A 13,419-nucleotide genomic window follows, 5' to 3' on the forward strand; every position below is an offset into this window, starting at 1 on the left:
ATCGGCAAAAGGCAAGATTGGTGGCATTGCATATCCCATGTTCTAGTTTATGATCCATTCACTTTATAGCCCCTTAAAATAACACTTCATTTTACATCTCTTGAGAGAGAGACATGAAAATGATACATTAAACCTCTCCTGCCTACTTCTGGTAAATTATTGTTGTAGGTAATCCGTAGCTGAAGTCTTGGAATCATTTTTAGTCAACTTATCCCTCATGTATAGTCAACTAATAAGTTTTTAAAAAATTCTTGTCTTGCAAAATCTGTTATTCCTGTGTCTTTCTATTTTTACTATCATACAATGTATATCTTCATCACTTCACACTTTAATTAGTGCAGTAGTGCGGTAGCTAATATTTCTGCCTCCAGGATCTGACCCCTCCAGATCTACCTTGCATATGCTGCCAGATTAAACCTCTCTCATTTAACATTCATCTTGTTACTTCACTGTTCCCAACTCTTCAGTGATTCTGTGTTACCTGCAGAATCGAGCTCACACTCCTCGGCTGGTCCTCTACTGTCTAGCCTGAATTTGCTGCTCGTAGTTGGTAGCATAAACTCTGCCTCGGATCAGAGTATTTCAGTGCTCTGGCTATCTCCAAATATTTACCTGATTTCCCCAAACGATTACTCTGTCTCTGATTTCTTACCCCTTCTGCCAAGACTCAGCTCAAGTCCTACTTCTTCCATGAAGCCTTCAACCACCTTAGCTTTACTCCTTCTACTCTAAATTATCATAAAATGTATTCTCCCATCCCTTATTTATGTTACATAGTGGTTTATTGCCCTGTTTCTCATACTTCCTTAAGTGAAATTAGTCCCTAACCAGCAGAATTCATGTATTTGTGTGGACCTGGTACTAGATTTGAACTCTGTGCTTAGTGCTGGACACATAATGGATGCTTAGTTGAATATGTGTGAAGTATGCATTTGCAGCTTTTTGGTTTGCAGAATCTGATGCTTTTTTATACTTCTTATCAGACACACTGCTAACCAAAAAGTATGCCATAAAGTATGTCTCTATGTTCTGTTATGGAAAGGAAACTATATAAATACATTTGAAATCTTGCCCACCTTTGGCAGGACCTGTTTTTTTTTTTTTTTTTTGACATGTCTAAAATTTCTTTTTTCCCCAAAATTGTCAAATATTTAATTATTTATGAAAAATTTTAACAATACATGTGCATCATAAAAAGTTGGTTTTCAACATAATACTGTAAAATATACAGGTTCTAGGAAGTGAACTAAAGCATAACAAAGATATATACAAAAAAAGTTATTCATTCCCTTCCTACACCTCACCATCTTCATCTCCAGCCTGGCAGGGCCTGTTTTTGTGTTCTGTTGGCAAATACATCCTTCTGTGGGAAATAAAAGGGAGGGAGAAGTTAGTCTGTAGAGAGTTTGTCTTGGGTCCAGATCTCTTCTGTGTCCGTGGAGCATTAAAAAGTCATAGTGTTCTGGAAAGACTAAGAAGACTAGTGATAATTTGAGTATGAAAAAGATATTAGAGACAAAGAGTCAGATACGATTTTATTATAATAAAATAGTTACCAGTTAATAAGGATTCCAGTGAGAGGAGTATGGATACATAGTATGAAGGAGGATGGCCATAAAAAAAATTTCAAAGGTTAATCAAGAGGACCTGGTGATGAATGAGAAAATTTTTTATTCTGAAAAAGAATTTACATTTAATGTACTAGAAGACTGAAGGACCATTTAAAGAAATGGGTCAGAGGTTAATGTGCTTAGCATAACACTAGTAAAAATACTTCCATGGGTTTCTTTTCCTTTTCCTTCAGGTGCGTTATCCAGAACGTATTACAATATTGAGAGGAAACCACGAAAGCCGACAAATTACCCAAGTATATGGCTTTTATGATGAATGTCTGCGAAAGTATGGGAATGCCAATGTTTGGAAATACTTTACAGATCTGTTTGACTATCTGCCACTTACAGCTTTAGTAGATGGACAGGTATGTATGTGAGGACAGATAAAAGTAGGAAAAGGGGGCTCCCCTGGTGGCGCAGTGGTTGAGAGTCCGCCTGCCGATGCAGGGGACACGGGTTCGTGCCCCGGAGCGGCTGGGCTCGTGAGCCATGGCCGCTGAGCCTGCGTGTCCGGAGCCTGTGCTCCACAATGGGAGAGGCCACAGCAGTGAGAGGCCCGCATACCGCCAAAAAAAAAAAAAAAGTAGGAAAAGATTTTCTATTAGTAATTTAGGGTCTAGATTGACATGACATTCTTTCTGCATCTCCTTGGCCTTTTCTGCCTCTTTCCCTTATACTTAAAGTTTCAGAACAGGGAACTGGGTAAGTTTTATACACGTTGAGACCAGCAAGTTCTTCCTTTCATCCTCTCCATCTTCCTGCTTCCCTTTCCATCTATTGATATATCTATTTATACACTATGTGTTAAGTGACCATTTCTGATTCTGAGTAGTAGGACAAATCTACCTCCCTGGGAACTTTCACAGTCTTCTACTAACACTCATAAAATAGAAGTCATTTCTAAATGACCAAGTGGAAGTATAGTATAAACCAAAACTTTTAGATGTAAGTAAGGGATGAAATGCAAGGAAATGCATTTATTTATAAATTACATTTAATTCAAAGAATGAAACAGTAAAATAAACTTGGGTTAATTAAAAATAAAAGCAGAAATAGATACCAAAAATACATAGTTGATCAATATGGCCCAAAGCAGTTTTTGAAAAGTCTATTAAAGAAATATAATAGTCAAAACTTATCTAGAAAAAGAGAGGGAGGCCACATAAAACATTGGGAATGAGAAATAAGGCATTACTCTAAGTATGGAGGCACTTACGAATCACAAAAACAGTTGCAGCTTTATTCCAATAAACTTGAAAACACAGATGAAATTTATTATAGCAGAATATTAATTATTAAATTGTTTTGAAGAAATTAGACCAATGTAAGTAGACCATCAGACTAAGAAGAAATTGGAGAGTAACCAGGTCTAGGTAGTTTTATAGGCAAATTCTACCAAACCTTTAAGGAACATAACATTTCTGAGTTTCAAAGCTTAGGAAGAGGTAGAGAGCTTCAAAACTCACTCTGTAGGGCTAGTATAACCCCAATGCCAAACCAGACATCAAGCACAGAAGAATGAAATCAGACCAAAACCATTTGAACAAAGTCCTATATCTTTATTTAAAACTCAATTAAGGAGGGGCTTCCCTGGTAGCGCAGCAGTTGAGAGTCCGCCTGCCGATGCAGGGGACATGGGTTCGTGCCCCGGTCTGGGAAGATCCCACATGCCGCGGAGCGGCTGGGCCCGTGAGCCATGGCCGCTGAGCCTGCGCGTCCGGAGCCTGTGCTCTGCAACGGGAGAGGCCACAACAGTGAGAGGCCCGCGTACCGCAAAAAAGAAACCTCAATTAAGGAGTAAAATAACACTAACTGGATGAAGAAACTTACACTGACTATACTTATCAGCAAAACATCGGAAACCTTCTCCTCAAAATCAGGAGAAAAATGCCGTCTAAAACTTTATTATCTCTGTCTTAGAATCCCTGGAGAATGGACCTGGGAGTAATATCTCTCCCCTCCCCTCCTCCCCCAAAGAAAATCTTATTATTTAATTTTGTTTTTGGAAGTCCTAGCCAGTGCACTGAGCAATAAAAATAATTAAAAGGTATAAACATTGAGAACAAAATAACAAGAATATTTTTGCAAACATGATTATGTACTCAGAAAACTCGTAGAAAACTGAAAAACTATTACAACCAATAACAGGAATCAGTAGGGTCTTTGCTGTAAGAGAAATTTAAAATTTTTATATGTCAGCAGTAACCAACAGAAAAGTTAATGGTGCGTCACAAGCACGGAAATCGCATTCTAGAGAAAGTGGAAATATACTATATAAAATACCTAGGATTATAAAGAAAAAAGAAGTGTATTTAAATGTTAACAGCTGTCTCTGATCATGCATTTTTTGTTTTTTTCCATTGTGTATTATACATTTTCCACTGTGAATATTATTAAATGCTATTTTGAAAAGAAAAGCTACTAGGATTGACGTTGGTAACCATTATTTACTCTCCATTAACTTCTAGCATTTAATAAAACAAATTCATTTTCTTTTTAAATTCATAAACAGATATTCTGCCTCCATGGTGGCCTCTCCCCATCCATAGATACACTGGATCATATAAGAGCCCTGGATCGTTTACAAGAAGTTCCACATGAGGTAAACTTAGTTTTAATGAAAAAGAAAGAAATGTAACCACATTGTGGTAACCCTAGATTAGTTAAATATGAGTACTCATAACTTACATCACATACTTCATTTTCTTTGCCAGGGCCCAATGTGTGATCTGTTATGGTCAGATCCAGATGATCGTGGTGGGTGGGGTATTTCACCACGCGGCGCTGGCTACACATTTGGACAAGATATTTCTGAAACATTTAATCATGCCAATGGTCTCACACTGGTTTCTCGTGCTCACCAACTTGTAATGGAGGTATGTCCTTTTCTTATAGGATGACGATCTCTGTTTCAAATAAATGTCTCTCTAATAAAGCTTCATGACTTAGACTGTCAGAAACATTCCTCCCCATTACCTAAATGAAAGGAGAAAAAACTTGGCTGATTTTAGCAAGTAGGGAAAGTACTAGTTGGCCAGAGCGAAATTATATCTCTTTTGTAATTAATTTAGACTTCAAGAAAAATTGCAAAAAAAAAAGTAACAAAAAATTCCTTTCTGTCCTACACTCAGATTCCTAAAATAGAAATATTTTCATATTTGCTTTATCATTCTCTCTCCCTTCCTTTTCCGCTTTCCCCTCACACATTACTTTTTTTTTTAGCTGTTGGAATGTCAGTTGCAGGTGAGATCCTCCTTTACATCCAGATTTCCATGTGTGTTTTGTAAAAATAAGGACTTTCTCCTAAATAACCACAGTATAGTTATCAAGGTCAGGAAATTTTCATTGATATAGTACCATTATCTAAGTGCTTTATTCAGGGAATTCCCTGGCGGTCCAGTGGTTAAGACTCTGTGCTTCCACTGCAGGGGGCACACGTTTAATCTGTGGTCAGGGAACTAAGATCCCACAAGCCTCGCAGCACGGCCAAAAAAATAAAATAATAAAAAAAATTTAAAGTCTATAAACGCTTTAGTCAAATTTTTATTATCTCACCAATGTCCTTTATAGCAAAATTTTTTTACAGCAAAATTTAATAATGTGTGTGTGCACCTATAATCTCATCCAGGATCATGCTGTATTCAGTCCCCTTGGAGGTGGAAATTCCTCAGATTTCCTTTGTTTTACATAATCTTGACATTTTTGAAGACTACAAGCAATTTTATTTTGTAGAAATAGCCTTCATTTATATGGTTTGGCTGATGTTTCCTTGTGATTCGGGTTATGCACTTTTGGCGGGCATATCACAGTATGATGATGTGTCCTTCTTGGCACATCGTATCAGGTCACGGGATCTTTCCCAGTGCTCGTGCTATTAACTAATTTGGATCACTTAGTTAAGGTGGTGCCTGCCACATTTCTCTACCATGATGTTACTATTCTTTAAACATTAAAGGAATATAAATAGAATATAATCCTTCCAAACCAGTAGGGAGTGGCTTCAAGATGTTAGAGAAAACTTCACTAACCCAACAGAGGCAGAAGGTAACAGCATGGTAATAAAGAACATAGATTTGTACAGTAAAGATAAACCTCATTATAATCGTAAGGAATGTGAATGGATAAAAATTTTTACTTCCCTGAAATACTGAGAATCTCAAATTGGATAAATAGTCAAAAAATTCACCCATTATTTGGGATTTAATCTAAAACATGATGATACCACAGACTAGAAATTGAGGGATGGAAAATGGTGTATTAGTATATCAATTAGATAATTATCCAAAATATAGTTAATAATATGAATCAGAAAAGGCTGTAAGACAGTAGTATATTTAGAAATAAAAAGAGGTATTTGCTGATGAAAAGTGGCCCAGTTATATAGGAGAGAATAATTCTAAATTTTTATTTACCTAGTAATAGAGTCAAAGTACATAAAGCAAAAATTGACATAATTTATGAGGAAGAATTGAGACATCTTCCGTCATTGTGGGAGAAATCTGAATACACATCCTAGCCACGATCTCAAGCATAGATTAAGCAGAAAAACAGTTACTGAGCTCCATAGCTGAATCTCAGTGCAGATGTACATATTAAAGATGGATACCACATAAGGTAACACAGAAGACTGCATTTCCACAGAGAATACTCGTGTAACTTTTGAGTTTAGTTTTCTCAACTTAGCTACGTCAACATTATGATTTTATGGTGAAATACTGATTTTTTTTTTTTTTTTAATGCTGCAGGGATACAATTGGTGTCACGATCGGAATGTGGTTACCATTTTCAGTGCGCCGAATTACTGCTATCGTTGTGGGAACCAGGCTGCTATCATGGAATTAGATGACACTTTGAAGTATTCCTTGTAAGTAACTTTAAGTTTTAATTGTATGTAATCACTTTCAGAAGGAAAATTGCAATGTGGATTATTAAAGTTAGAGGTAGAGGAGTTTGGCTTCTGGAATAGCGGAGTAAGGAACATGGCAAACCCTCTCCCCAGTAGGAACAAACACTGGACCGGAAAATGTTATTTCAAACAATTGTTTCAAGTGTTTGGAATTTGTCCTAAATGTATACAGCAAATACAGAAACACTTATTCTGGATCTGCTAACTCTCAGTATAACACCAGAGTCTGTGGAATTTGAGTCACAAGTGTTCCCGCCTGTTTCCAGATCCCCTGTACAGAAGCTACACTGCAGGCATTCTGTCCTGGGTGGGTGTGGTCAAGAAGATGGGGCTTCTCCCCTCCCCCAGTTCCCAGTCCAGGGTTACAGAAGCTCTGCTCCCAGTGGGTGTGGTCGGTCAGGCTGAGACTCCCTTCCCCTCCCTGGCTCCTAGGGTGGAGGCTCTGATCCAGTCATGTGTGGCAGGCAGAGAATGCTGTATCCCCAGTTCTTGCCTCAGTGCCTACTCTAGAACAGGGGATGTCACTAAGAAGTGGGCCATCATACCTGCCTGCAACTCCGGAACAGTGGCATAGAAGTTCTGTTCAGAGAGAGATGAAGAACAAAAAGTTCCTCACCTCTGCCTGAGGGGGCTGACCTTACTTAGAACAGAGGGTCAAGAATTGCAAGCCTAAGTATTTTGTTGAAGACAGTGGGTATTATGGTGGAGACCAATGAAGAAGTCTCTCAGCTCCCATGATACTAGTAGCAACAAGCAAAAGAGGAGAGCAAGGAGAACTTTAACAGGTAAAACCAGGGAAAGAGATACTGAAGAAGAGCTTTCCTGAGATCATCACAGTCAACTCTGGGAGACAAGACAGCTGTGCACGTGTATTAGGCTGTACCCACACAAGAGCAGTCAGACACATCGTGGTCAAAATGGTGAGAGTCTAGAAGAAATAATCTTGAAGGCAGTAAGAGAAAAATGACTTACAAAAGGGAACCTCAATTGAATAATCAGCTGACATTTCCTCAGAAAGGCAATGAAACAAACTCAAAGTGCTGAAAATAAAAAACCAAGGTCCTATCCAGCACAACTTCAGAATGAACACAAAAGAAGGGCATCCCCAGATAAACAAAAACTGAGGGAATTCAGTGCTGGCAGACCTGCCATACAGGATATACTAGAGGGAGCACTTCAGGCTGAAAGCAAATGATACCAGAGAGTTAAGTCAACTGCACACACAAGGTAGTAATAATAGAAGATGGTAGAATTGCACCTTCTTAACTGATTTAAAAACCAGTTGCATAACACAGTAAGGATATATTTGTAGTATAATTGAACTTAAAAGAAACAATATATAGAAATGCAGTCGTAGATTTGATAGTAACAGCACAGAGGAGGTGGGTGGGAACAAAGCTGTACTAAAGCAAGGAAGTGAAACCAGATGGTAATTTGAATTAAAGGAAGAATATGAAGAAAATAAAAATGAGAAGGTTATTTAACAAAATCTATAAATATACGCTCACTCTCCTTCTCTCTCAGCTTCTTTAGGGTCATAAGAGTATATAAAATAGTAATTATATTAAAACGTGTATATAATAATTTTGGGGGTTTGTAACATATACTGTGTATAACATCAATACCAAAAATGGGGAATGGAAATGGAAAGGAGCTATATGCTATCTAGGAGTAAATACCTCTTAAATCACTAGAATTTATAAATCTGAAGTCGAATTTCATAAGTTGTGTATTCTGAGTTCCAGAGCAACCACTAAAAAAGAAAAATAATGGTAAAGTTATTAAAGGAATTGAAATACTATGTTAGAAAATAATATTTTACTAAAAAGAAAGCAGTTAAAGCAGGAACCAATAAACAAAGAAAGGCATATTTTAAAAAAGAAAAGAAAATGGCAGGTATAAATCCAGTCATATCAATAACACTGAATGAGTCATCAACACAATGCAATCAAAGGGCAGAAATTATCAAGTTGGTGTTTTTGTTTTTAAATATCTAGCTTTATAATGTCTACAGGAAACATAATTTAGATTCAAAAACACAAGTAGGTTAAAAATAAAATGGTGAGAAAAGAAACATCATGCAAATAGTAACCATAAAAGTGCTGGACTGGATATACTAATACCAGACCAAACAGATTTCAAACCAAAAACTGTTACTAGAAATAAAGAAGAACACTTCACAATGACAAAGAGTCAGACTATTAGGAAAATATAAACATATGCACTTAACAGTGGAGCCCTAGAATATATGGAGCAGAAATGAACAGAATTGAAGGAAGAAACAGACAAAAATAGTTGGAGACTTTATTATGCCACCTGCAGTAACAGAACTAGACAGAAGATCAGCAAGGAAATAGAAGACTTGAAAAACACTACAACTTTACCTAACATCTGCAGAACACTCCACTAGGCAATAGCAGAACACAGTCTTCTCAAACGCACATGGAACATTCTTCAACACTGACCATGTGCTTGGCTATAAACTCTAAGCCTTAGAAAATTTAAGAAGATTGGAGTCATACAAAGTATGTTCTCCAGACACTGTGGGATGAAATCAGAAATCAATAACAAAAGAAAAACTGGAAAATATATAAATAGGTACAAATTAAGACACTCCTAAATAACGTTTGGCGGGGGGCAGTCAAAGAAGAAATCACCAGGGAAATGAGAAGATACTTCGAAATGAGTGAAAATGAAAACACAGTGTACCAAAACCTGTGGGATACAGTGAAAGCAGTGTTTGCAGGGAAATTTATAGCTGTAAATGCCTGTATTGAAAGTCAGATAGAATTAGAAGTTGACAATCTGTAACCCAGAAGAGGGATCTCACCAGAACTCACCCATGCTGGCAACCTGATCTCCAACTTCCAGCCTCCATAACCTAACTGTACACCTTAAGGACCTAGAAAAATAAAAGCAAACTTAACTCAGTGCAAGCATATGGAAGGAAAGAAAATTAGCAGTGGAAATAAAATGAAATAGTAGAGAAAACCAACGGAACCAAAAGCTGTTTCTCTCTGACAAAATTGAAAAGCCTTAACTAGACTGGCCAAGAAAAAAAAAGAGTGAAGACTCACATTACCAAAATCCCCACAAGCCGTACTGAAAGAAGAATAATTGTAAGGGAATACAATAACTATATGGCAACAAATTAGGTAACCTGGATAAACTGGACAAATTCGTAGAAAGACAAAAAGAAAAACTACCAAAACTGACTCAGTTAGAAATAGAAAATCTGAAGAAACCTGTAACAAATGAAGAAATTAAATTAATAATTTTAAGACTTCCTACAAAGAAAAGCCCAGGCCCAGTTGGCTTCACTCGTGAATTGACCAAATGTTTAAAAAGCAGTTAACACCAGTCCTTCACAAAGACCTACAAAAAACAGAAGAGGAGGGATTACTTCCCAACCAATTCTTTAAAGATTATATTACCCTAATACCAAAATCAAAGACATTTTAAGAAAACTACAGACCAATACTCTTTATGTGTATAGACGCAAAAATCTGCAACAAAATATTAACCAAATCCAGAAGTATATAAAAAGAATTATACACGGACCAAGTGGGATTTAGCCTAGGAATGCGAAGTTGGTTCAAAAATGAAAATCAGTTCTTGTAATAAACCATATTAATAAAGGACAAAAACCACATGATCTCATTAAGGCCAGAAAAAGTATTTGTCAAAATCCAGCACCCTTTCACAATAAAAGTACAGTTGACCCTTGAACAACATGGGTTTGAACTGTGTGAGTCCACTTGTATGTGGATTTTTTTTTAGTACTCTAAACACTACAGCACCACAGGGGCTTTGGAACCACAGGTAGGGAGGAACCACGTATACAGAGGGCTTGGCTCTAAGTTATACTCAGATTTTTAACTGCAGAGGGTCGGGACCCCAACCCCGTGTGGTTCAAGGGCCAGCTGTACTCAGCTAGTCAAAGAAGGGAACTTTCTCATCCTGATAAATGTCATCTACAGAAACCCCACAGCTAATTACATCATTCTTAATAGTGAAAGACTGAATGCTTTTCCTCTAAAATCTAAAACAAGCATGTCTGCTCTCTTTACTTCTATTCAACTGATAGTAATACTACAAACCGTTTATGCCAGACATGAACCAGACATCTTGTCTGCCTAAATCTTCACCGTAGCTCTGTGAGATAGTTTTATGAAAGAGAACACCTGCAGTGACCTACCCAGGGTCATTCCAGTCATAAACAACACAGAAAAGGTGGGAGACAAGGACTGCTCTTTCTACCTCGGTGTCTTGTTCTTTATTGATTCGTTTGCCTGCAGGGTCAAATCCTTTAACCATTTGCTTTCTTTTTTGCCATTTATAGCCTTCAGTTTGACCCAGCACCTCGTCGTGGAGAGCCTCATGTGACCCGGCGCACCCCAGACTACTTTCTGTAAATTCCTCCTGGGAAAACCTGCCTTTGTATGTGGAAGTATACCTGGCTTTTTAAAATATATATATTTAGAAACAAAACAAAAAAAAAGCAACAGTAATCTATGTGTTTCTGTAACAAACTGGGATCTGTCTTGGCATTAAACCATATCATGGACCAAACTGTGCCATACTAATGATGAGCATTTAGCACAACTTGAGACTGAAATTAGTTCTACACTATGTTCTAGATCGGTCGGTCTTAACAGTTTGCCTGCTGTGTTTGTAGTAACCATTTTCCTTGGGACTGTTCAAGCAAAAAAGGTAACTAACTCCATCTCCTTTTGCACTTACTTGGAAATTTTAGTTAGAGTGTTTAACTGGCATGGATTAATAGGGTTGGATTTTTATTTTTAAAAAAATTCACAAGCTAACTTCCACTTAATTCATTACCGTGTATTTTATTGAAATGTATAATTAACTGAAAAAAGATTCTTGGGAGTATGTTGTCATAACATTTAAAGAGATTTCCCTTCCTTTAAACTAAATTACTATTTTATGTTGATCTGCATATTTCTGTATATTTGTCATGACAGTGCTTGCATTCTATTTGGTGTACTGAGCAAATAAACCTTCCATTTTAAACAAAAACATGTTGATTTACTGTGGTACACTTTAAATGAAAGTTTTACTCTTGTAACTTCATATGAGATCTCTTGACCTGTAATAAATAGTTGTGTTGAGGTACTTTAAATGTAGTGTTCTTTGTTTAGGACTTACTTTCAGAAGAAAAAAATTTTTAAGAGTACCTGATGACTCTTAGGCCATGAAAGACATTCTTATTTCTAAACATCATTTCATTAGGTAATTTGTATTATTCACATTTTAAACTATGGATGATATGCTAAAAACTGTAGGATATCATATGGCTGGGTAGAATCTTTTAAAAACCAAAATGTTATTTTATCTTTACCTTTTGATCTAGAAATGAGAATAAATTAATCTCCACATAGAGTTTAGTACAAGTAGTAGTGCTGTTTAAATGTACAGCATGAATTCCAGATGTAGAAGGGAACATGCCGAGTCTGCAGGGGGGAGATGGAAGACACAGAGGAAAACTAAACTCTTTTGTCTTTCTATAAAAAAACAAGATGGTGGGTTTCCCTGGTGGCGCAGTGGTTGAGAGTCCGCCTGCCGATGCAGGGGACACGGGTTCGTGCCCCGGTCCGGGAAGATCCCACATGCCGCGGAGCGGCTGGGCCCGTGAGCCATGGCCGCTGAGCCTGCGCATCCGGAGCCTGTGCTCCGCAACGGGAGAGGCCACAACAGTGAGAGGCCCGCGTACCGCAAAAAAAAAAAAAAAAAAAAAAAAAAAAAAAAACAAGATGGTAAAAATACGTATAAACATCTCAAAATTATAATCAGAGTAAGTGAACTGTATTCTCTAGTTAAAAAACAAAGGGTAAGAGTTGTTTTTTTAGAAAATCCAGCTATATACCTGATTACAAGACACACACCAGATGCAAAGTGACTTGGATAGGTTGAAATTAGAAGATGGGATAGACCAAGAAAAGATATTAAAAGGAAAACTGGAGTAGCTATATAAATATTAAAATAGACTGAGAGAAAATTTAAGAGCATAGAATCAATACAAATAGTTATCTCATAATTCTAAACCTGAATGCATATACCAAAATAGCCTCAAATATGTTAAAAACAAAATGCCTTACCAATGCAGAGAAAGCTTGACAAGTTTTCATTACAGTGGCAGATTTCAACTCTCTTCTCTGTTATTATAAAGTAAAATACAAAAACGAAGATTTGAACAACACATTTGAATAAGATTGATATAATAAACATATATACATCTCTGTATCCTAACAGAATACACATTCTTGTCAAGTTCATATGGAACATTTATAACAATTGGCAATTATTAGGCCATAAAGCAAGTCTCAAAAACTTTAAAAAAACTGACATTCTCGGGCTTCCCTGGTGGCGCAGTGGTTGAGAGTCCACCTGCCGATGCAGGGGACACGGGTTTGTGCCCCGGTCCGGGAAGATCACATGTGCTGCGGAGCAGCTGGGCCCGTGAGCCATGGCCACTGAGCCTGCGCGTCCAGAGCCTGTGCTCCGCAGCGGGAGAGGCCACAGCAGTGAGAGGCCCGCGTACCGCAAAAAAAAAAAACAAAAAAAACTGACATTCTCTATGGTGCAATTTAGAGGTTAATAGCAAAAATATTATTTATAGAAATACCTATATATTTTGAAACTTCAAAAATAAGGGTCAAAGAGGAAGTAAAGGAAATTTAAACTTCCGTAAAACAGAATTTAGAAAAACTGGTTATGAAAATACATATAAAATTATGTGGATAAAACAGAATAGCCAAAACAATTTTGAAAAACAGGAACAAAGAGCACGTTCACTTCCCTATGTCAAAATTTAACTATAAAATTACAGTTTTCAAGACAGTGTAGTATAGGACTTCCCTGGTGGCACAGTGGTTAAGA

General features: G+C 37.2%; 1 protein-coding gene across 1 annotated transcript in view; it reads left to right on the forward strand.

Annotated features, from left to right (window-relative positions):
- Window positions 1-11,655, forward strand: part of PPP2CB (protein phosphatase 2 catalytic subunit beta) — a gene marked incomplete at its 5' end in the record, with an annotated part of 32,546 nt that extends 20,891 nt beyond the window's left edge. The window contains 5 exons of the mRNA XM_079726843.1: window positions 1,805-1,978; window positions 4,126-4,215; window positions 4,328-4,489; window positions 6,359-6,477; window positions 10,862-11,655. Of these exons, the coding sequence (XP_079582969.1) occupies window positions 1,805-1,978; window positions 4,126-4,215; window positions 4,328-4,489; window positions 6,359-6,477; window positions 10,862-10,934 (618 nt within the window). The 3' untranslated portion in view covers window positions 10,935-11,655. The remainder of the gene's footprint in view (window positions 1-1,804; window positions 1,979-4,125; window positions 4,216-4,327; window positions 4,490-6,358; window positions 6,478-10,861) is intronic.
- Window positions 11,656-13,419: the final 1,764 nt, after the last annotated feature.

The sequence above is a fragment of the Hyperoodon ampullatus genome (genome assembly GCF_949752795.1).
Source record: "Hyperoodon ampullatus genome assembly, chromosome: 20".
NCBI classification, from domain to species: domain Eukaryota; kingdom Metazoa; phylum Chordata; class Mammalia; order Artiodactyla; family Ziphiidae; genus Hyperoodon; species Hyperoodon ampullatus.